We start from the raw sequence: 25286 nt of genomic DNA, 5'->3' as shown, positions 1-25286 counted from the left end.
ATTCCATTTGATTTGCTTTGTTTACCACCAATGATTCCAGATTATTTAAGAAAAGTTCAAAATTTCCAGATCATGCTTCGGAAACTGTAGCATTACGCATATTGTACTTAGTACCTTTTTTGGCTGTAGTGTCATAGTCCTTTTCAGCATTAGTTCAAGGTAAATCAAGTAAGGTAGTAAAATCTTTATTTTCTTTTATATAAATTACTGCCGCACCCTGGTTTCTTTTTCTCTTTTTCCCAAAGACAAAACTAATTTAGGTTTTTGTATGTTGAATTGACTCAGGGTTAAGCCATCGTTTATGAATACACATTACTGAGAAGACATCCTTTTCCTCATCTATTATTAATATGTTAATTATGCTAGTCATATTACACAGGGATTGCAGTACATTATGATGATAAAGTTTTAGACTCACTTTATTCATGGCTCTTTATTAGTGGTCTCTACAATTACTGTATGATTATGGACAGTAGAAAAATATAAATAAATACAGTCTTGGAAGATTCATGTGATATAGTGGGAAGAAGAATCACAAGAACTAAAACTGCAAATCTTACTTAATGCAAGGGACACAACATGCCATTGGGAGCTTTCAGTTGTAAGTGTGAGACACTTAACTACATTCAATCTGCAGTATCATCACAGAAGTGTGCTTTTTGTCCCCACTGAAGCTAGAAACCACACACAGGGAAGTGACAAACCAATTTCCAGGTAAAATTTTGAAGTTATGTACCATCAGTGAAGATCTGCATCAAATATCTTTTCCCACAGCTTCCCCTAACATACACTGTACATAAGGAATACACTACCTATTCAATTATGCATTTTCTCATTTTTGACGATGTAATTTTCAAATTTTGTGTCAAGGCCTTTATTGTTTTGCACTGTGTACCAGTTACTTGCAAGCCATCAAGAAGTGTTGATTTGACATTCTGATGTTATTTACAATATCATGAGATATTAAGCAGCATACAATTTGAAGAAATTGAAGGTAAAGAGCATAATTTTGTACAAGTAGTGTGCAGTGTGGGCATGTTGGTCTAGCAAACAGAGCATTAGACTACAGCCCTGAAGGTCTTGGGTTCAGTCCTAGGACAGGGATTTTTCCTCACTGCAGTCCCTTCAGAGCAGCCCCAGTTTCACTCACCCTGCTGTCAAATGAGTACCGGGGATCTTGCTTGGGGATAAAATGCAACCAGAGTGTTAGTTTCAACACTCACCCTCCTTCTTAGTGCTGCAGTGAAAAAAGGCAGTGCTCTACCCATAATCAGGCCAATAGCCCAGTCACCAATTTGTGCCACAGACTTTACTTTGCTTTTAGTTCACAGTGTTTCATACCTATTTAACAACTAATGGACTGGTTCCTCTAGGTACCAAATATACCCTAAACAGTTTCATTACAAAGCATAAAGTAAGCATGTATGATCAGATTCACAGATCAATGCAATGCCCAACTTTTCCTCTCATCTTTAAGTTAAGGCAACACTGAAGCAAAAGGGAGTTGCAGAAATTATTTTGGTATTGATAAGTTTCCATGACCTACAAATCCAAAAAAAGTGACATTAGTATCAAGAAAAAGGATAAGAAAAAAAGATGTTATATTACATTCTTGACTGGGTGATCCTTGCAATTGTTTTAACAATGTCCTCTGGATGATTTGCTGTGCTGTGTATTGTTTGGATGACTGTGGAAACTAAGTCCAGTTTACTTTAATTTAGTTAGGTACCTGTTCCAAGGGTCATTTCAGATACAGAAAATTGGTTAAGACCCAAAATTGGCAGTAGTGATATTTTGGGGGAAAACTGAAGCATATATCACAAGGATGGACTCATGGAAAATAGAAATCGTGTATCTGTTGCAGTAGATAAAAAATTCAAAACTACCGAGACAGAAATTGAAACTGGATGTAAGAACACATGGGCATAATCTTATAATTGGATCCTTCTATTGACCACTACACTCACCCCCTGATATAACCAAAAACCTTAGAGAAAACCTCCACTGGTTAATACATAAGTTCTCCAAGCATCGTATCGTTAAGCTTGAGGGACATTAGTTATGGATGTTAAACATTGTGCATCTTTGTCATTAAAATAGGGTTAGTATATTTTACAATTTTTTCCTTAGGGTTAAATGAGACCACTCACCAAAAATCAGAAGGGTTCAGTCGTCCACAGGTGCACACAAAAGAAGTAAAACTTGCTAGCTTTTAGACATATCCTTTGATGAGCTATAGCACACAAACACAGACACACTGTTTATACACATGCATACACACTCTTATGTCCCTACATGGTGCCAGCTAGACTGACAGTTCCAATGCTGTTTTGTGGCAATTTGGTTGGTTGTGGTGGGGTTGTGTCAGTAGGGACCAGTAAAGGGAGAGGGGGGCAGGAAGTAAGGAGAGGGTCTGGGGATGGGTGGTTACCAGCTCAGAGGGGGGCCAGTTTGTCAGCTAGGAATGTGGGAGGGAGGGATGGCATGTATAGTACTAGCAGCCGGTGGGCAGCAACACATGCTGAAGGCTATGTAGCACATGGACTGGGAGGGGGCGACAGAATGGGAGTGGGGAACACTGTCAGGTGGAGGGTTCAGGGACAGTGGATTACCTGATATTGAGGCCAGGATAATTACAGGAGCAGAGGATGTATCGTAAGGATAACTACCATCTGTGTAGTTTAGAGAAACTGGTGGTGGAAGGAAGGGTCCAGATGGCTCTGGTTGTGAAGCAGACATTGAACTCTAGCATGTTGTGCTCAGTTGCATGTTGTGCCAGCTTTGATCTTGACAATAGTTTGGCAGTGGCCATTCAAACTGGTGGACAGCTGGTTGGTGGTAATACTGACATAAAAGGCTGTGCAGTGTTTACAGCAGAGTTGGTACATGACATGACTGCTTTCACAGGTGGCTGGTCTGTGATGGGGTAGGATAAGCCTGTGATGGGGCTGGAGTATGAAGTGCTGTATGGGTGGATTGGGTAGGTCATGCACCTTCGTCTGCCAGAGGGATATGATGGTTCTACATTTTGTTAAGTGATCTCGTTTAATCTTAAAGTATTTATACTCTACAAGAACTTTCCTACAACATACATAATTTTTTCTACAGTTACAAGCTCTAGTAGGGTAACATTAAGAATTATATAAAATATAACTATTATTCTGATCTTGTAGTTAGGGTACTTTATCCCAGACTTTGAACTAGACTAACCTTGATGGAAGGTGAAGAAGTATGTCAAAGATTCTGAGTTAAATGCTCATTTGTAGATTCAGAGTACATTTATTAAAACAATTAAAGCTATCATTATAGAGTCAAGAGCTGCTGCTACAAAAACAGGATCTTCTTCATCCACAAGTAAGGAAACGGTTCACCAATGGTAACAAATGTTTGATATGTGAATCAGAAAAATTAAGTACAGTAATGCTTGTAACTATTTGTCACGTACCTGTGATGTATACACATTCAGAAACAAGCAGTCTTCACTCCCATTGGGCCTGTCTGCTTGGGGACACCAGGGTCCATCCACTGTGGCATTTAGGATCCCATCCCACGCATCCACTGGTGAGGGAGGCTGCAAAAGCCATCATATTGTAAGTAGGTGGGTCAAAAATTGTTTCTGAATCAAAAGAACAATTATAATTCTATGCAGCAACGTTCATGTAACACGTTTTTTACAGTAATAAGGTATACATTTTATTTTGTCTGCTTCTATCTACTGTCTCACAAAATAGAAAACTGTTAAAAAGAGGTTACCATGAAACATCAATCATAGATCATAGTTGTGAGTATATATCCAATTAAAGAACACAGATAATGGCTCTTCTCATGTGCCAAAATATGCTGTACTGTAATATAAGGTATTAAAGGTTAGTGTTATTACAATTTTTTGTTTACATTTCACCAAAACTTAATTTCTGGTAGTTCATAGAGTGTGCTGTACCAGTTCCCGAGCTACCACATGTCATTATGTAGATGGATTTTGCACTCTGGTACTGACTGAAGAATTCTAATCTGTCTGTTGAAAACAATAATAAGTGAGTGACAAATGTTCAGTGGAGGCACTGAGACAGCTTACCATTTAATGGAATTGCAATTTCTGATAACTGCATAATACTCTACCCCACAAATCAAACTACTCACCCAACTGAAATACCCTGTATAGATCAAAAATTAATTGTTGTAACAATATTTTTTGTAAATTAAAAGACTGGTTTCACTGAATTTTTGCCTACAATAATAATTTTTACTGTTCCACTGTTCTGACAGATTTACCGTTACTGGACTGGTGATGATATATACTGCAGGTGTGGCAGATGCAGTTTTGATTTAAGGCCCAAGTGACACAGATGGCCACTTGGGTCTCCAACCTGAGAGTGGTGCCACAGGTGCCCAAGTACAAAATTGGAATACAGTGTGTCTCATAACTGGTAATGAAAGCTGACATGTATATGATAATAAAAACAAAAAGCGTTTGAGTGAACATCAGTCTACAAATGAGCCATCTGTGAGATATTTGTGAATGTGTAATTATGAGTCACCATTGACTTCAGTAATAAATAATGTTCTACTGAGTATAAATGTATTTGAAATGCAAAATTCTTAATGTCGTCCCCATCTGATTGGGCTCATATTTCATTGATGGCTACTTTAACAAGAAACAATACTACTGCAGTATGTTACATGTTACTGTTGAGTGTTACATGTGCTGTTTTCACATTTTTAGGCGATACTGCACTCATCACTGTAGTCAGTTACAAATTGTTTCAAACACCCTTGAATCACCTCTCAGATTTTGCCAAGGCGATACAGTCCATAGCTGCAGGTCTTCAACCATATCAACATGAGTCCTGTACACTTCACTTCTGAGATAACTGCAGACAGAAAAATCTAGAGTAATGAGATCAAGTGATCTTGGAGGACAAGATGCAGGGTGTGCTCAATTTGAACTTACGGACAGTCGTAAGAGCTTCACCTTTCTATACATTATTCAAGATGTGCAGATGCAGGATGGTGGAAAACTAAAAGCCACATGTGTCTCTATTGAGGCTGTTTTAAGTAAGTGTGAAGAATGTGACGTCAATGAGAAGGAATTAAATGAGGAAGTATTGATCTCAGTTCTCAACCTTCCTGCTGGAAATTCTCCACAGAGCTCATTACCTTATATAACAAAAACAATTTTATTGACAATTTTCCTAGTAGTTTTTGAAATTCAATATGATAAAGACATACCTCAAGTCAATAGTTTCTTAAGAGTGATTGTGTGGATTGTCAATTTTAGTTGATGAACGCAATATCATGAAGTCAATAGATTCAGAATCTACTTTGAAAGATTTTGCTAAGTTAAAGGCCAGAAAAATTTTGATACAGTTTTTTTATCTGCATGAAAAAATTGTCATTACATATACTGAACAACTGTAGGAATTATACATGACTTTTTAAACAGAATATTTCTAGAATGAAATTTTCACTCTACAGCGGAGTGTGCGCTGATATGAAACTTCCTGGCAGATTAAAACGGTGTACCGGACCGAGACTCGAACTCGGGACCTTTGCCTTTCGCGGGCAAGTGCTCTACCAACTGAGCTACCCAAGCATGACTCATGCCCCGTACTCACAGCTTTAATTCCGCCTGTACCTCGTCTCCTACCTTCCAAACTTCACAGAAGCTCTCCTGCGAACCTGCAGAACTAGCACTCCTGGAAGAAAGGATATTGTGGAGACATGGCTTAGCCACAGCCTCGGGGATGTTTCTAGAATGAAATTTTCACTCTACAGCGGAGTGTGCGCTGATATGAAACTTCCTGGCAGATTAAAACGGGGTACCGGACCGAGACTCAAACTCGGGACCTTTGCCTTTCGCTCAGTTGGTAGAGCATTTGCCCGTGAAAGGCAAAGGTCCCGAGTTCGAGTCTCGATCTGGCACACCATTTTAATCTGCCAGGAAGTTTCAGAATATTTCTCTTTTTTATCACATACAATTTTTTTAAAATTCCAGTACTTACAGCTTATGCTGTTAAACAGTGCTTTATGTTTAAAATATCAGAATCAAATTACATTACTTTTTTGTATTTCTGTCCTACTTTTTCTGATGGAAAGTGAAATAATTTGCAAATTATATAACAAAGAACTTACACTATTAAACTGAAAAATAACAGAAATTTTATATTTTCATTCTTTGTACTCAGTTTAATATATAACACATTTTATAGAAACCAGGACAATACAATAAGGCTGTGGTGTCTCTGACATGAAGGGACACTTCTTTGATTATTCTCTATGGCTTTGCATTCTGTCTTTGTGTTCTCGCGCCATGTTTGACATCCATTTCTGTATTCACTCTGTTCAGTGCCAAACTAAATGTTCATTTTGACTGTAAAAGTGAGTTATCACAGTTCTATGCCATATAATAACCACAGTGGTGACCCCTACTTCACTGTTGTGCATTCGGGAATTATTTTGTGCTTATTTTCATCGTTAACAAACCTCATGTGCCGGTCCACATTGTCTTCAGAACAATGGATCTACCAGTGTCGTTTTGTGCTGTGCCATGCACCCTTTTAACTGTGCTTGTGTATGTACAGGTGTTCCTAATGTTGGTTAAAAGTGAACAATTTTTTGACCCCTGCCATGCCAGCAGCCACTTAACCATTGCTGGCCCAATATGTCCACCGTCAAATGCAACTACGTAGCAGGGCCTGCCGCCTGGACAGTGGACACCGTTCACCGACATAGTAAGCGATAATCTTGTGATGGATGTTGTTCAGTTAAGCAGTCGCCTTCCAGATGGTTCAATGTGCAGACACAGTTTGAGACCTGTACTCCAAAAGCTCATATGTGTGGGGTCACACATTCTTACTTGCCTGATTGCCTGATGTCATTGCACCCCCCCTCCCCCCCCCCCCCCCCCCACACACACACACACACACACACATGCCGTCCATCTCGGCAACACCGGTCGCCTCAGCCGTGCCGGTTGCTGCAAAAATCGCTCCGTGGTCACATCAAAATCGCTTTCCACCCAGTCTCATAATGGCACCAGCCATTTCTTCCGTGCCGGTTTCGGGATCAGCCCCCCCTTGGCGATTTCATGACCGCCTTCCGCCCACTGTTATAGTGGCACCGGCTGTTACGAACATGCCGCACCTGCCTCCGGTGCTGCAGTTGGGATACATTGTGCGGTTGGGTGCGCCGGCTCATGCCTCTTTGTGTGCTGCTTGTGGCCGCCCCCCACGCAGACCTTGGACGATGCATCGCCCATCACTCCTGCACCCCTGGTGTCGGGGGCCCCTCAACCACCAACATGGATCTGCGCCTGCCTGTGCTACACCAACAAGTGTTAACCAGCAGATTCTCTAAGTTGCCTGCATTGCAAAAGGACAACCCTAAGACTTGGTTCACTCTGGTGAACCGTCTACTGGATATCCACGGGATCTCGGACAACGACGCATGTTTTGTGTGCCTGGTGAGCCATCTCCAGGACCACTCTCTGACTTAATCAGTGATCTGCTGCTCTCGCCTCCCACCTCGTCCAAATATGTGATGGTGAAAACTTTGCTTACTGAATGCCTTTCTCGCCCTCCAGCCGAAGCCATACACCACATCCTCCACGATGTGCGTCTCAACGAACGCACACCTTCACAGCTCTGGCAGCGCCTTTGTACATTGGTTGATGACCAAGCACATGCCACGCTGTGGACTCCGTGGATGATCAAACTACCATCAGACCTACAGCTTCACCTGCTATCGTACATCGCTGACCTTCTCGAGGTCCACCTGCGCATGGCTGATAGGGCTTACACAATTATTCGTCACTAACACTGCCTGTCAAGGACGACATCACATTTGCTTTCTGTTGGTATCTCTGCTTCGCCGGTTCCACGTGCCGCTGGTAGAGGTCAATGCGTGCATCTCAGCAGCTCAGCGACCTGCCAGGAGATCACTCCTGGCGGCCTACAGGAGGCTGACCGCACCCGAGCAGCAGCCTGAGCATTCTTGAGCTACGTCACAGCCAGCTGCGTCCCCCACTCACCCCGCAATGCCTCGCCTCCAAGCTTACCCGCTTTGCTGGTACCATGTAACCTACGGGGATGCCAATCACAACTGCCGCTAGCCTTGTGCATACCAAAACAACTTCAGTGGGTACGGTTAGGTGCCACGTCCCACCATGATCATCAATGGCGCCTACCTTCCAATGCCATACTGCTTGCACCAATGTCGCCTCTATGTCACGGACTTGTTGTCGGGCACATGCTTTCTTGTCGACACCAATGCTGATGTCAGCATTATCCTGGCTAAGCATGTGGGCAACGCGCTTTTTCCTGCTAACCTCACAGTAGTCGCTGCGAATCACTCCCATATCGCAGTCCTTGGCTCCATCAAGGTGTCGTTTCGTCTGTCTCCATGCGCGACATTTCCTTGGACCTTCCATGTCACCGATGTGGAAACACCTGTGATCGGGTTGGACTTTCCACACCATTATGAGCTTTTGCTGGACCTAGAGGCTGCTACACTCCACCACACATCTAAATATACCATTCTGTGCTCTAACGGGTGCAGCATGTCCTCGCTCTCCGCATCCTTGGCCACACTTTCCACATGTGCTTCTCTGCTTGAAGATGTTACAGCTCGCCTCTCTGATTTATCGGATGTCTGCAAGCTGATCGACGGACTACGCACTCATAACGCAGAGTTATGCTCCCACATTGCTACCGCCTCTGCTGAATTGGCTCATGCATGGATTATCTTACACTGCCTCTTTGCAGAGGAGCTCCTCTCAATGCAGCCTCCCTCTCCTACAGTGTCTTCGCTCTACCCCGCTCCTGTGTCAAGCTGCACCTTTCATGCTGCCAGTTCCTTGCAGATGCAGTGGGACCTACCGGATGCACACACCCCTGCTTCGCAGGATCCTTCATATCGTGAGGCCGTCGCGCTACACCCACTGCCGCCATCTACCGCCAAGGTCCCGCCTACCGCACCATATGCTCAGCTGTCACCTACTGCCGACACTTTGTATCTGCCCCCCTTGTCTCCCCACCACGCATGCATCACTTTGCGGGTCTCGGCAATCAGCAACAGCACCTACCACCAAATCTGCACTGCCCGTACATCACGAAGCTTGACAACATCTTAACGCTACGAAATTGTTGTGAGCGAAAAATATAGTTCAGGATATACTGGCTTTGGGTGTGCTCCGACCTTCTCACAGCAACTGGTCCTCCCCCATTCACCTTCTTTTCTGTATTGCCGGACATTCTGAAAACGGCAATCTTTATGCCTTTTGGCGTTTTCGAATAGTGCTTCATGCCATATAGTTTAAAAAACGCTGTGCAGACGTGGCAATGTTTCATTGATTCGATTTTGCTACCACTTCCTTTTGCTTTTGCCTACCTTTGTAAAGCTGTGAGGACGGGGTGTGAGTCGTGCTTGGATAGCTCAGTTGGCAGAGCACTTGCCTGAGAAAGGCAAAGGTCCTGAGTTCGAGTCTCGGTCCGGCACACAGTTTTAATCTGCCAGGAAGTTTCATATCAGTGCACACTCCGCTGCACAGTGAAAATCTCATTCAGGACCGCAATGCTCCGTTGGCGGAGGTCCTGTATGGTGAACTGCTTGTCCTGCCACCTGAATTTGTCGAGGACATTTCTCCGATGGATGCTACCGACCTGCTGGCCCTTATTGAACGAGTGTGTGCTCACATGGCCTGCCTTCGCCAGCCTCTACCTCAGGTGCACACCACACCACAGGTGTTTGTTCTAGGTGTTTGTTCATGAGGTCTTGAATTCTTGCGATTTCGTCATGTTATGGGACGACTCCTTTCGTGCAGCTCTGCAACCTCTGTACTCCGGTCCTCACCGCGTATTACGCTGCTGGGTCAATACATTTGCGATTCTGCTCAACGGCCGCCCGAGTACAGTTTCAGTATAACATTTAAAGCCTGTGTGGTCCCTCCCAGAGCCACTCCTTGCCGCTCCCTGCCAACCTACCTCCGCCAATGCCTTGCCCGCCGCCGCCACCTCTGCAGCCCCCGTTGACTTGCCACAGCCTGCGCCTGCGCAGCTGTCCGCCACACGAGGCCATGACGACGAAGCGCCGCCTCCGCCCTCTGAGCTGGCATGAAGATCTTTTTGTGGACATCTGCTAGCTTCGCACAGCCATGCTTCACACTGCCGGAGGGGGGGGGGGGGTCTCTGTGGTGTCTATGATGTGAAGTGACACTTCTTTGATTATTCTCTTTGGCTTTGCATTCTATCTTTGTGTTCTTGCTCCGTGTACACTCACTATTTCTGTACTCGCTCTGTTCAGTGCCAAAATAAATGTTCATTTTGACACTAAAAGTCTACGCCACGTAAATTGATGAACAGATGAACAGTTCTAAAGGAAAAAGGAAGTGCAGATAGGCCTACTGTTTCTAAAGAGACAACAAGAAGCAACTTCAAATATGCCGGACTGCGTTAATCTCGATTAATTGCCTGTTGGCTTCTGTCTCGGGTTCTTCGTCTGAGTTTTTTTGGTCATTGTTTTGATGTTCCACAGTCATGAGTGTCTGGTATTGTCAAAGCTTCGCCAGTCCGCCACCAGCAGCAACTCATGCTGGTGAAATGTCAGAAAAATCATGAAACAAACATCAGCCGAAGAACCTAAGACAGAACGCAACAGGCGATTTGTCAGAAAGTGTCCACAAAAGCCTTAACAGTTCCGTAATGTTAATCTTATTGACATTAAATTTGTAAGGCATGTGGGCAAACTTAGTAATCAACATCAGAAGAAAATGCCAAAAGATAAATCTCCAAATGAAATGAACAGAAAACTTATGACAGTCATTGATACTTCAGTTGTTTTCCACATCATCCTAGGTAAATACTGGGGTGGTTTCCAAGTCTTGCTTCAGGTACACTATGCACAAATATTTGTAACATAGTGTCAAATTTGGCTATGCGAATATGCTAGACACAAATAGTCATGTATAGCAGGGTCATCCATGTCAAAGTCATGATTAGAAAGCCGGTTCGTTATAAGTGGCGGGCAGATGGGGCTGCTGTCAGGATCAAGCTCAGTCGCCTGAGCTGACCCCTCCGGAAGGCAATCCACCACACCCTTCGCATTGAAACAGTCACCTCTCTCATCTCGATCCACACTGCGTGCGCGTGCGTGCGTCCGTGTGCACGACTCACCACCAGACCCAAACTTCCACAGGTCGTTGTTCACGTGACACTACCGAATTTGGGTTTTCAGGCTACATCTTGTTTTTAACAATTTTGCACTAATATGAAAGGAGTAACTTCATGTTCACTAAAGGAAAAATAGGAACATTAGACTGAGAATGAAGCTGTCTACACCTCTAATAGCGATTGTGTAGACTAAATCAGAAGCTGGATCAGTTGTTTTCCATGCGCTGTATTTCACTCGGCTCAACATGCAAACACAATAAGCTGGATCAGTTGTTTTCGATACGCTGTATTTCACTCGGCTCAACATGCAAACACAATAGTGAAAAAAGGTTTCAGAAACTTGGGCTCGTCTTCTGGACGATATATTGCATCTAAATGTAGTGAATATGTTGGCTCTAATCTTCAACTTCAAGCCATAGTTCATAAAGATGTTGTGTCTGAAGCACACAATGTCGAAAAAATTCAAAACAACAATTTGACTGCACAGACGGCCATGCATGCTATAAACTGCCAAAAATCACTTGTGGATATGACACAGTTTCAATTTATGGAGCAGCTAGAGCCATTCGAAGCCTACTACGAAGTGATGACAAAATAACTTGTCTCCCATAAAACTCGATGCGACCACGAACCTCTATAGCAGACGACAAATGAAGAACTTTGGAGAGGCCATATTCGATTTCACCATTTTCACTGACGTATTTAGTTGTTCTTGAATTAGTTCTAGAAGTTGCATTTATGATGGTAGGCCTATGTCATTCAAGTCAACAGTGTATTGAAGATTTACCACAAACCTGTCACTCTGGTAATATTTTTTTTAAAGTAAATGTCAGTTATTCACATATTGGTAGTAACAGCCTTTGGGAAATCCTTCATTGAAACAAGTTATATGAGTATACCATAATGCAGTGGATAGAAACGTGGAGTTACAAAGTCGAAAGGAGTAGGTACGTGTCCTGTTGCACTGAAATACTTTTTTATGCGCCTTGACATATTTAAAATCTTCTGGAATTTCCTTATTGATTTAATAGAAATATGTTCTGTAATATTCGATGTTATACACATATAAGTGCACTCTCTCTCAGGAGTGAGTGTGTTCGAATTTATGAACATTTTACGGAATGTGGGTGAACAGATGCAAACAGTTATCCATGACCACATTAACATTAACTGCGAAAACTGTGGAGATATAATGTGCTTACATAAGCACATCAAAACCATTATAAATACTTGATCCGAACAACTGTTAGGAAAGTTTTGTTAGAATAAATGCTGTCGCCAATACTGGAGCACAAGTTCGTAATAGTTCACAGTAGGCCACAACGTATAAATAAAACGCTTGTGCTAGTATGTAGTGTGTAAAATGTAATTTAATAAAGTAGAACTACACTGACTGTTGCCTTCAAACTTTTGAAAATACTGTACACTCAGTTTTATTTCAGTAATCTGTTATTTCTAGCACTCTATAAACAGTGCGCAATCCTTCTAAATTTAAAACCGATACGGTTATAGCGGTTATCCCCCTCCCCAGGAAATGTAGCTTGCACAGTGTGGGGACCATTCCACATTCAACTGTTGTACATTCATACCCCGCCTCTGGATACGGTAGGGGAACGAAAGATATCTGGATGAGCAAATTGCAAGAATGGTCGTCTGGACCACATCTTCATTAACTGCGAATAACTTAATAATGAATGTTGGAAATAATGTGCTTATTACGTAGTTTCATATATTCAATAGTAAATATATATAAAGTACTATAGTTCAATTCTTTTATCTTGGCGGCTCGCGCATGCCAGCCCAGACGCGGGAGATTGCTGTGTTGCCATTTGTAGGCGCTAAGAGAAGCAGCGCCATAGTATAGTATAGAATAGTTCGAAAACGTACGTTTAGGGGGTAGCGCGTAGTTAACGAAGTAAAGCAACCACGGCCGCATTAACCCTTTCGCTGCTACAGAGACGTGCTCCCTGCATTCTGCGCTGTGCGCGATTTTGTCATCACTGCACTGCTCGCCTGTGCAGACAGATGGTGTTCCAACTGCTTTGACACACTTATCATTCGATTTCACAAAAACTATTTGGCCCAAAAATTTGATTTTTACACATCTTCTTGACTGATACCTTCCCCCCATAAATGACTTAATTTTGTTTCGATGTTCAACGCAGTTATTGTGCAGCATTAAATATAGTACACCATTGTACGAAATTTTGAAGAGTTTTCAGAGGTAAAAGTCACAGCGTATACTTTCCGTATGGTCGATTTTAGTTGCCACTACAAAATTTCAAAAAATTACATTCAAACAAAAAAAATTTATGAAGTAAGACACTTCGATGTGGTTAGACATCAGACAAGGTTTGAACTTGGAACCTTTTGCATAGCAGTCAAATACCCTAACCATTACGCTACCGCAACTCGGCAATTAACAACATTCCTGGAGGTGTTTAAACAAGCATGCTAAATACCGACAAACACTGTTGGTATGGCCATGAATTACTCACGTTTCGTCGAAGTACAATAGGAAATAAACAATTACCGCTGTTCTTTATTGCGAAAAAGTGGTTAGTGAGAATGAATTTCCCTGCTATTGCCTGAATTAGGAGGCTAATTGCTTGTTTGGTTTAATTAATTAATAGAATATGAAGCAACTGGTATAAAGAATGTTTTTTCCGAACTTTCTTTTATAGAAAGTCTGCTATCAAGACATTGCTTTTGTTCAGTTACTTTATTTATGACTGAACGATTCTAAAACTGAAGACACTCGTCCGTGGTCTGCACTGCAGTCGAGTTCTGGCAACGTCGTTCTCTGTTCATTGGCTGACTGTGTTTTGTGACGTCAGATGCGCAGAACGAACCTAAACTCGGCCGCCGTCGTAAATGACGCGCACTTTAGAGTTATGGAACAAGATTGGTTTTTTAATGAGACTAAACTGTGTACTTTGCAACATATGACATCGGCTTTTTTCTTCCAGAACAATCAGACGTTTCATTTTGACGTCAATTCAGAAAGAAAAGCATATAGTTCAATCGTAAAGTAATGTGTTGTCATATTCGAATAATTACATTGTGTCCATTGGTTCATTCTATATATACCATCCAGCTATATTTCCAGAATATTACGTATTCTGCGTACCTGAGTAATGAAATGCAGTTTTATTGCACATACTCCAGGAACAGTGAATGTACACGTTGAATCCAAAAACGAATGTAATTGCTCTGGTAGAAAATGAAACAGAGCTGTTACAATCTGACTGCAAAAGCGAAAGCTATCACACAACTGTAGTACTTTATATAATGTATTTGCTAATGAATGTGCTATGAAACTGCTTATTTCAGTATGTCAATTATAACATTCATTATAACGTTGTCTCCGCTTTTTCGATGTTGTTGTGGATGTGGACAAGAAGGTCGCTGTTGAAATTTATTCGTCCATATTTCCTGTCATGTTCACAAAATCGAATAAACTCGCTCCTGAGAGAGAGTGCTTTTATATGTGTATAACATTGAATATTACAGAACATACGACTATTAATTCAATAAGGAATCCCCATAATCTTTTACAAATGTGCAACGCAACGGGATGCGAACACAATACATTCAACTTTGTACCTCCACGCCTCTTTCACTGTATTATGGTGAACTCCGCTTCTAACAGTCTTTCATCTTAGGATCTCCTGAAGGCCTTACCGCCGGTATGTCATTCACTGTCATTTAATTATAACAAATCGTACCAGGGGTGACGTGTTTACAATAAATCTTCACTGTGCCGTTGTCATGAAATGGCATACTGTCATAGTACGCAAGTTACAATACGAAAACGACAAAATACGCCAATTTTTTAGCAACCAATTTTCGTCAGTTTATTACAGAAATTGTGCCAATAACGACGTGTCTTCGAAAGATCTTCAGTGTGCTTTCATTTTGAAACAGCGTATATTTGTGAGAAAAGCAAGTGTCATTCGAAGCATGTTGCGTGGTAGCATCAACTTTTATGGAAAGCACGTCATTTTGACGTCACTACCCAGTAAGCTTCGAGGGACAGATTCTCCTTTTGAATCATTCCTGGCCGCCATCTGTCGGATTATATTAATTTACTTCGCGAGTTACCATACTTGGCGAACTTGACGTCTGGCGAGATTATTTGTGAATGGACTTGGAGACATACAAATATCAATTCACGCTCATAACTCCTGACATACTAAGATAAAATACTTATGTGACGAAAAAAAATTCAGCACATGACCGGCTGACACGAGGCTGAGGATTTAAAGTATTAAAACTTTCTTCTGCAATTTCAAAGCAACCTCCATAATACATGCAAAGCTATCTACACTATTCGGAAGAAGGATTTAACGAAGGCGATTAAAGTACCTCAATTATGTAACATTAGAGAAAATATCTGTTTGGTGTAAAAAGTGGCAATAGACTGTAGTTAATGAAGTGTAAAGTCATCCACATGAGTACTAAAAGAAATCCGCTAAATTTCGGTTACATGATAAATCAGGTAAATCTACAGGTTGTAAATTCAATTAAATACTTTGGGATTTCAATTACTAATGACTTAAATTGGAACAATCCATTAGTTAATATTGTGGGAAAGGCGAACCAAAGCTGCGATTTATTGGCAGAACACTTAGAAAATGCAAAAGGCCTAGTAAAGAGGTCTACTGTTCTGGAGTACTGTTACGAGGTGTGGGATCTGCATCAGATGGGACTGACGGAGGACATTGAAAAGTTTCAAAGAAAGGCAACTCTTTCTATATTATCGCAAAATAGGGGAGATGATAACCCATGGTCAAAGGGTAGCGTCTTTGATTAGTGATCAAAACGACCACGGTCCCAGGTTCGAACACCTCCCCCCTCCCCCCCCCCCCCAATTGCTTATACTTTGAATAACAATCAGCATCGGTGCCAGGATACCTGAGGATCAGGGCAATCTCTTGCTCCTGGGGTGGGAAACTGCCCCTAAAGGCGGAATAATCAGCGATGATCAATGGCATGAGGAAGCAGATGGCAACGGAAACCACTGCATTAAAGACACATCATGTGTATCTACAGGATATGTGGCCTGTAATTGAAAAAGTATCATTATGATGATCCAAGGGGGAGGTGACCAAGGGAAGGATAACGTTCGACGAGTCAGGGTCTGGAATGTCAGAAGCTTGAATGCGTCAGTAAAGCTAGAAAATCTGAAAAGGGAAATGCAAAGACTCAATCTACGAGGGTTGGAACTTTAATAGTGGTAACTATTTATTACAGCTCGTGGAAAATAGATACGTTAAAAGTTTTACTGGCCTTTAGTCACGAGCATTGTGTATAACCGTTGCCAGCTATGTGGAAGTCGTAGGATACTCTTAGCAGTGCCAGTTGTGTTGACAGTTCGAGCGGCACGGTTTATTGCTCGACGAATTTGTACCAGTACTGAAGCAAATGCTGTGAAGCGTTTCCTTCAGTTTAGAAATCGAGACGAACTCACGAGGGCTTAAGTCAGGGAAGTGCAGTAGGTGGTATAACACTTAGCAGCCCCATCAGTCAAACAAATCGGTAACAGCTTCCACTGTACATGCTTGAGGATTGTCCTGAAAAATGATGTTCAAGTCCTGCAGAAAGTGTCATCACTTCTATCTCTATGCTGTTCATTTTTGGAACACAATCTACGACGAGCTAAGAGCAGAAGCGAAGACACTTTCTACAGGACTTGATCATCATTTTGCTGGACAATGCTCAAGCACGTACAGTGCAAGCTGTTACTGATTTGTTTGACATATGGGGCTGCTAAGTGCTATACCACCTATTGCACTCCCCTGACTTAAGCCATCAGCTACAAATTCGTCGGGCAATAGAACTGTCAACACAACTGGCACTGCTAAGAGTATCCTACAACTTCCACATCGCTGGCAACGGGTTATACACAATGCTGGTGACTACTTTGAAGGCCAGGAAAACTTTGAAACACGTGTCTATTTTGTACGAGCTGCAAATAAATAGTTGCCACTGTTAAAGTTTCAACCCTCGTAGATATTCTCTGCATGTCCATCTCTCTAGTGATGGTTGTGAGACTCGGCTGTTCGAGAGAATGTCAAATTAAACACCTTTTAGCCATCGATTTTCAACCTTATTTTATTGGGCAACCAGTTTCAGTAGGCATGCGATGGTTTAAGTGGTCACTGTGACAAATATCTACTAACACCTGTATTGCTGGCCCTGTTTTGATCAGAAGCGAAGTAGATTATTCCTACACGTCTGTCAGGGGCCTGAAGATGGCGTAGTAAAACGCTGAAACTGATTGCCCAATAAAATAAGTTTGAAAACTGCCGGCTGAAAGGTGTTTAATTTGATATCCTCAATCAAGATATAGTGGGGATCAGTGAAGTGAAATGGAAAGAAGACAAGCGAATCCGGTCAGATGAGTATATATTGTAATATCAACAAGACAGAAAACGATATAACGGGTGTAGGATTCGTTATGAATAGGAATGTGGGGCAGAGAGTGAGTTACTGTGGACAGTTCAGGATAGGGTTGTTGTCATGAGAATAGACAACAAGCCAACACCGACGACGATAGTTCAATTATACATGCTGACATCGCAGTCTGAAGACGAAGAGATAGAGAAAGTATATGAGGATACTGAACAGGTAATACAACACGTAAAGGGAGATGAAAATCTAACAGTCATGAGGGACTGGAATGCGGCTGTAGGGAAAGGAATGGAAGAAAGGGTTACAGGAGACTATGGGCTCAGTACTAAGAATGAAAGAGGAGAAAGACTTATTGAGTTCTGCCATAAACTTCAGCTAGTGATGGTGAAAAATTTGCTCAAGAATCATAAGAAGAGAAGGTGTACTTGTAAAATGCTGGGAGATACAGGAAGATTGCAGTTAGATTACATCGTGGTCAGACAGAGATTCTGAAATCGATACCGGATTGTAAGGTGTATCAGAAGCAGATATAGACTCAGATCACAATGAACTAGTGATGAAGAGCAGGCTCAAGTCTCTCTAAAAAGGGCAATCACATAAGTTAGAAAGAAAAACATGGGTTCAAAGATGGTAACTGCAAAGAAACCGTGGATAACAGAAGAAATACTTAAGTTGACTAATGAAAGAAGGAAGTACAAAAATGTTCAGGGAAATTCAGGAATACAGAAATACAAATCGCTGAGGAATGAAATAAACAGAAAGTGGAGGGAAGCTAAGACGAAAGGGCTCCATAAAAAATGTGAAGAAATCGAAAAAGACATTATTGTCGAGAGGACTGACTCAGTATAGGAAAGTCAAAACGACCATCGGTGAAATTAAAAGCAAGGATGATAACATTAAGAGTTAAATGCAGAGAAGAGAGTGGATTCGAGAAAAGAATAAGTTGAAGGCCTCTATGAGGGAGAACATTTGTCTGATGTAATAGAAGAAGGAACAGGGGTCGATTTAGAAGAGATAGAGGATCCAGTTTTAAAAACAGAATTTAAAAGAGCTTTGGAAGACTTAAGATCAAATAATGCAGAAGTGATAGCATTCCATCAGAATGGCGAAAATCGTTGGGAGAAGTGGTACCAAAAAGACTTTTCAACTTGGTGTGTAGAATGTATGAGTCTGGCGATATACCATCCGACTTTCAAAAAACATCATCCACGCAATTCCACAGATTGCAAGAGCTGACAAGTGCGAGAATTATCGTACAATCAGCTTAATAGCTCATGCATCCAAGTTGTCGACAACGATAATACACAGATGTATGAAAAAGAAAATTGAGGATGTGTCAGATGTCAGTTTGGCTTTGGGAAAGGTAACGACAGTAGAGAGGCAATTCTGCCGTTGCGGTTGATAATGGAAGCAACGCTAAACATATCTCAAGACACATTCATAGCATTTGTCGACCTGGAAAAAGCGATCGATTATGTCAAATGGTGCAAAATATTCAAAATCCTGAGAATAATAGGGGCAAGCTTTAGGGAGAGATGGGTAATATACAACATGTACAAGAGTCAAGCGGGAATAATAAGAGTTGAAGACCAAAAACGAAGTGTTCAGATAAAAAAGGGTGTAGTCTTTCGCCCCTATTGTTTAGTCTATACATCCAAGAACCAACGAGGGATATAAAGGAAGGTTCAAGAGTGGAATTAAAATTCAAGATGAAAGGATATCAGTGATACAATTCGCTGATGACATTGCTATTCTCAGCGAACGTGAAGAAGAATTACATGATCTGCTGAATGGAATGAACAGTCTAATAAGTATAGAATATGGACTGACAGTAAATCGAAGAAAGACGAAAGTAATGAGAAGTAGCAGAAATGAGAACAGCAAGAAAGTTAACATGAGTATTGATGATCATGAAGTAGATGAAGTTAACGAATTTTACTACGTAGGCAGCAAAATAACCAATGACGGATGGAGCAAGGAGGATATCAAAAGCAGACTAGCACGGCAATAAGGGCAGTCCTGGCCAAGGGAAATCTGCTAGTATGAAACACACACCCTAATTTGAGCAAGAAATTTCTCAATTCGTACGTTTGGAGCACAACATTGTATGTTAGTGAAACAGGGACTGTGGGAAAACTGGAAAAGAGAAGAAGCGAAGCATTTGAGGTGTGATGCTGCAGACGAATGTTGAAAATTAGATGAACTGATAAGATAAGGAATACGGAGGTTCTACTCATAATCGGAGAGGAAAGGAATGCTTGGAAAACGCTGACAAGAGGAAGGGACAAGATGATAGGACATCTGTTAAGACATCAGGGAATAACTTCCACGATACTAGAGGGAGCTGTGGAGGGTATGTAGAAGAAGACAGAGTTTGGAATACATCGGACAAACAATTGAAGACGTAGACTGCAAGTGCTACTCTGAGCAGTCAGTTGTCATAACGTAGATGAAAGCACACGAGACTGCTCGGCCTTTGGCTCGGATTCGACCCTTGCAACAGTCCCAAGTCCAATTGCTGTATCGCGCTTGTGCTTGGTTTCAGGAAACCAAACGAAGAACACGTTTGATGATAGCATCTCTGGCGGCCACTTGAATTTGCAGGCGCAACAGCCTGATGGTCTAACTTCAATGCTACGAGGGTTGTCCGTAAATTACGGTCTCCAATACTTTTTCACATCGTAAACATCATTTTCTTGCAAAACCAATTACAAATTCTGAAAGCTTGGACTTTTAGCTATTTTTCAACACGGTCCCCGTCACGATCGGTGCCTTTTTGGAGACACTACGGAAGCTTTTTCATACCCGCATCATACCACTACCCCCTCTCCCCCCCATCGATTTCCCCTATTCATGAAGGAAGGATTGGATTTCATTCCCCCAAGTGATGTTTCAAGTTGGGGGAACAAATAGCAGTCACTGGGAGCCAAATCAGGGCTGTGTGGAGGATTGTCAATTATTTCCCACCCGAATATGGCGATGAGATCTGACATATTGCGGGCGACGTGAGAGCGGGCGTTGTGATGGTACAAACGAAATCCCTTTGTCAGCCGACCGCTCCTTTTGTTCTGTATAGCCCGGCGTAGTTTTTCAATGTGTCGCAGTACCATGCCGCGTTGATTGTTGTACCTCTTTCCAGGTAATCGACCAGCAGAACGCCTTTCCTATCCTAGAATACTAAAGCCATCACCTTCCCCGCTAACAGCGTTTACTTGAACTTCTTGACATTTGGAGAACTGGAATACTGCCATTGTTTTGATTGTTCCTTAGTCTCTGGCGTGAAGTAGTGGACTCCCCGGTTACAACTGAATCCAGAAATTCCTCACCCTCTTCCCGGAAACGGCGCAGAAACTTGCGGGCACTTTCGATGCGTTGCTTTTCGTATTCATCAGTGAGCGTCAGCGGCGCACACCTTGTGATGTTTCAAAATGTTTGTCATAATCTTGTCCACGGTAGTCTTAGAGACGTCCCCTATCAGTTAGATAATCTCTCGCACAGTCTCACGGCGATCCGCAAGCAAAACAACGTCTTCGGCTTTCGTCTCTGTCTCGTCCGAAACGAATGGACGCCCGCGGCCGGCCTCGTCGTGCACATTTGTACGGCCATCTACGAACTTCCTACACCACTTAGGCACATTTTTTACGTCCATACACTTTTATCTATAAACATCTGTCAGCTGGCGATGGATTTCAATAGGGTTTGACCCCTTAAACCATAGAAATCTAATCACAGAACGCAATTCACACTTGGTGGGAGCGTCGATTTTCCCTTCCATCGTTAACGGTTGCTAAGCGAAGAATGAGCGTCGCAGAGAGATGGGGGCTGGTAAGAATAGTGGTGTGGGAAACAAATAACACGGTGTTGTTGTCAGATTTAAGCTAGCTGGCTCCATTTCGACGGGAGCTCGTTGGAGACCTTTCTTTACGGACAGCCTCGTAATTAACTCGGATACTACTCAACGTGTCGAATTTTTTTCTTAACAGCTATTTCTCGGCACATCCTACCCTACAAGCTTTTCAGACTCTTTCTGACCACCCTGCATTTTCCGGTAAACTCAGCAATGAACTTTTCAGTCTAGAGTAATAACACATGTCAACCGTTTTAGAATTATTATGCGCAAAAGGAGGAGAGTCACTAGACTGAACAACAACTGGCTCAAACACATTTTGCGAAAGAGATTTGCGGCACCTCCTGCTCACTTGCTATGGTTTGTCTGCGCAGTTCTGATTTGCACCTGTACATTTGTGCAGTTTCGTTCAAACTTTTAAATCCAACTACCTGGTTTGCACATCTCGTATCTCCCCAAATATACGGTCCACGCACACGTTACGATCTGTCTGTGCAGATGTGATACGTGCAGACAAATCGTTGTGTGTGGACCAGACTTCCACTGGTACTCCAAAATATCGGAGATTCCGAAGAAACTGACGGCGGTTTTCAACAACTGATCCCATTTGTAGTGCCAACCTATCCCTTGATGGGGAACTTTTTCTTTTATATTTGCAATTTCTGTATTTCCATTATATCTTGTAATATATAATTACATAACAAACTTACAATAAAACTAATTTTCTCTCCTTCATCAAAGAGTCTAGGAGTAATAATAGACGAAATCTAAATTGGACTGAACACGTAACTGCAGTGTGCAAGAAGCATCAGCTGCTCCTATTCTGTGCAAAATACGAGGGTTGTCCAGAAAGTAAGTTCCGATCGGTCAAGAAATGGAAACCTCTTTGATAATCTAATAAAGCTTTGTATATATGTGTTCGACAGTGTCTCTAGTATGCCTGTCGGTTGCATCACTTCGCTCCTTTCAGTTCTTAGCGCATGGTGAGCACATAAAGATGCGTAGAAAATAGCGCCTCCCGCCAAGTACGAGGTCCTGATCAGAGATTTCGCCTGATGTTATGCAGCCCACATTACAGAACTGTCATACGGTTCCTACTTCGTGACAATTCTCGGTCGCAATGAAAATGCTCCTGCAGTGTTTTCGATGGGAAGTGTTCGATCACTCGCACTACAGCCCGTAATTGGCTCACATTAACTACTGGCTATGGAGACAACATGTTCGCACAGACAACGAGCTATAGATCAGCATAGAGAATTGGCGGGAAGCACAGGCGGCTGCCTTCTACGACGAGGGTACTGGAAAGTTGGTACAACACTACGACAAACGTCTAAGTCAAAGTGTTGACTATCTAGAACAGTGGATGGAAGCTGTAGCTAACAGTTGCAGATAAAACATTTCTGATTTACACTGTGGTTTCCATTTCGCGACCGATCGGAACTTACTTTCTGGTCAACCCTCGTATAAAAAGCTCTTGCTCTTGACCTAAAAAATAAACTTGTACAAAAACACTTGTACTTCCAATTCTTGACTACAGCGATGTTATCCTGCAAGAACGGCGCCCATACCTATCATACCTCTGGGCAACAGGGGGCCACCTCTCCCCCAGGCTTCGCGCGGGGTAGCCATGGATCAACGCAGTCAGGTAGATGCAGTTTTTCTCGATTTCCGAAAATCATTTGACCCAGTACCACATCTACGCTTATTATCGTATGCAGCATCAAACGAAGTTTGTGACTGGACTGAGAATATTTTGGTAGGGAGGACGCAGCATGTTATCTTGGATGGGGAGACATTGACAGTTGTAGAAGTAACTTCGGGTGTGATCCTGGGATTTGTGTTGGGACCATTGCTGTTCATGTTTTTTATTACTGACCTAACAGAGACTGTGGGAAAACTGGATAAGAGGAGAAGCGAAGCATTTGAGATGTGAGCCTGCAGACGAATGTTGAAAATTAGATGAACTGATAAGGTAAGGAATACGGAGGTTCTGCTCATAAATTCAGACTTTGCACGTATGATGTGTCCATAACGAAGTACTGTCTGACAGAAGCTACACATATATTCAGTCGGATCTTGGTAAAATTTGGAAGTGGTGGAAAGATTGGCAACTGTTCAAAAAACGTGAAACTGTCTCTTCTCAAAACGAGAAAATGGAGTATCGTATGACTACAATATCAAACAGCCACAGTTGGAATCGGACATCTCATTCAAATAACTGAATGTAACACTTGTAGGGATATGAAATGGAATGCTCATATAGGCTCTTTCGGAGGTAAGCAGGTGGCAAACTTTGTTTTATTGGTAGAATACTAAGGAAATGCAACCAGTCTACAAACTACTTACAAAATCTAGTGCGACCCATTCTAGGATATTGCTCAAGTGTTTGGGACCCATACCAAATAGGGTTCAAATGGCTTTGAGCTCTATAGGACTTAACTTCTGAGGTCATCAGTCCCCTAGAACTTAGAACTACTTAAACCTAACCAACCTAAGGACAGCACACACATCCATGCCCGAGGCAGAATTCGAACTTGCGACCGTAGCGGTCGCGCGGTTCCAGACTGTAGCGCCTAGAACCGCTCGGCCATCCCGGCCGGCTCCAAATAGGGCCAACTGGGGATAATGATCGTTATAGAGAAGGGCAGCACAAATGGATACAGGTTTCTTTGACCCACGTAAGTGCCGAAAGAACTGAACTGACAGATTCTTGAAGACAGATGCAAGCTATCCTTTAAAAGTCTGCTTAGAAAGTTTCTGGAACCAACTTTACGTGATTAATCTCGGAATATACTTAATCTCTCCCAAAGAACTCCCGAAGACAAGATTATATTAACGGCAGCGCGCACAGAGATGTTTAGGCGGTCACTTTTTCCGCACTCCATACGTGAATAGAAAGGGAAAGAGTATCCTGTGCCATGCAAGTCACCGTGGTTTGCAGAGTATGGCTGTAGAAGTACATGCGTACCTTGAAGCGCAAGTCACCAACAGGCGCCTTAGCGTAGCGTATTCCACGGAAGGCTGAGAAGTTTTTGCCGTCGAGCGTCGTCAGCGTCGAACCCAGAACTTGTCCCAGAGGTGTGGAGGCGATCGGCCGATTGCCACACGTCGCCAGACAAGTCAGAGGTGCTAGCAGCATAATTACTAGCGGCTGCCACGAGGCGGACATGGCGGTTCTGTGATGCGCCATGACAAGTCTGCTACATCCGGTACTGGCGTTTGGTTTTAAGTACTGGAGGGCGACCTTGCCAGGGGGTTTCCCATCTTCTTTCTATCACTTGCCTGTGATCCGCCCACTGTCACACTACACGAAAAGGTTAGTGACTAATGAGCAGACAGGGAATATGGGTCTATTCTTTGTAAGTTTGTTAAGTTTTCTATATCAGGACTGCTCCGTTGTCATCGTATGCAACAAGCAATGCTGATAAACGGTTGTCGTCCGTAAATATACAGTTTGGGTCTACCTTTATCACACAGACGGTGAGTGAAAAGCGGGAACACAATAAGGAAACGGATTCCTAGAAGTAACCACTACCTCTTATCTTTGCTGGCTGTTAACAAAATGTACTCATAAATTACACACACACACACACATCCACATGTACAGAGGAAAAGGAGGAATGAGACAGAGAAATGTACGACCTGTTTGCCTGTCTGTGAATGATGTGGACTCGTTCATTACACTGCAAGTTCAGAAAATTTTAACCGTTTGCCCTGATATCATTTCACCTCATTTCATCTTCAATGATTTTCTCGACGGCCAAGCCATTCATTTCATTTCACAATATACGAGAGCCCTTCAAAAGGTAAGTTACACGTTATCATACGAGATCAAGTAACTTTCATTGAATGTTGCA

The 25286-nt window shown here is 42.5% G+C and overlaps 1 protein-coding gene across 1 annotated transcript in view; it reads right to left on the bottom strand.

Annotated features, from left to right (window-relative positions):
- The window catches only part of LOC124777209 (juvenile hormone esterase-like), a 58709-nt gene extending 34095 nt beyond the window's left edge, over positions 1–24614 (bottom strand). The window contains exons 1-2 of the mRNA XM_047252524.1: positions 24398–24614; positions 3446–3571 (exon numbers count right to left, since the gene is read on the bottom strand). Of these exons, the coding sequence (XP_047108480.1) occupies positions 3446–3571; positions 24398–24598 (327 nt within the window). The 5' untranslated portion in view covers positions 24599–24614. The remainder of the gene's footprint in view (positions 1–3445; positions 3572–24397) is intronic.
- Positions 24615–25286: the final 672 nt, after the last annotated feature.

Source organism: Schistocerca piceifrons, chromosome 2, assembly GCF_021461385.2.
Source record: "Schistocerca piceifrons isolate TAMUIC-IGC-003096 chromosome 2, iqSchPice1.1, whole genome shotgun sequence".
Taxonomy (NCBI): domain Eukaryota; kingdom Metazoa; phylum Arthropoda; class Insecta; order Orthoptera; family Acrididae; genus Schistocerca; species Schistocerca piceifrons.
This window is presented reverse-complemented; position numbering and strand designations above follow the sequence as displayed.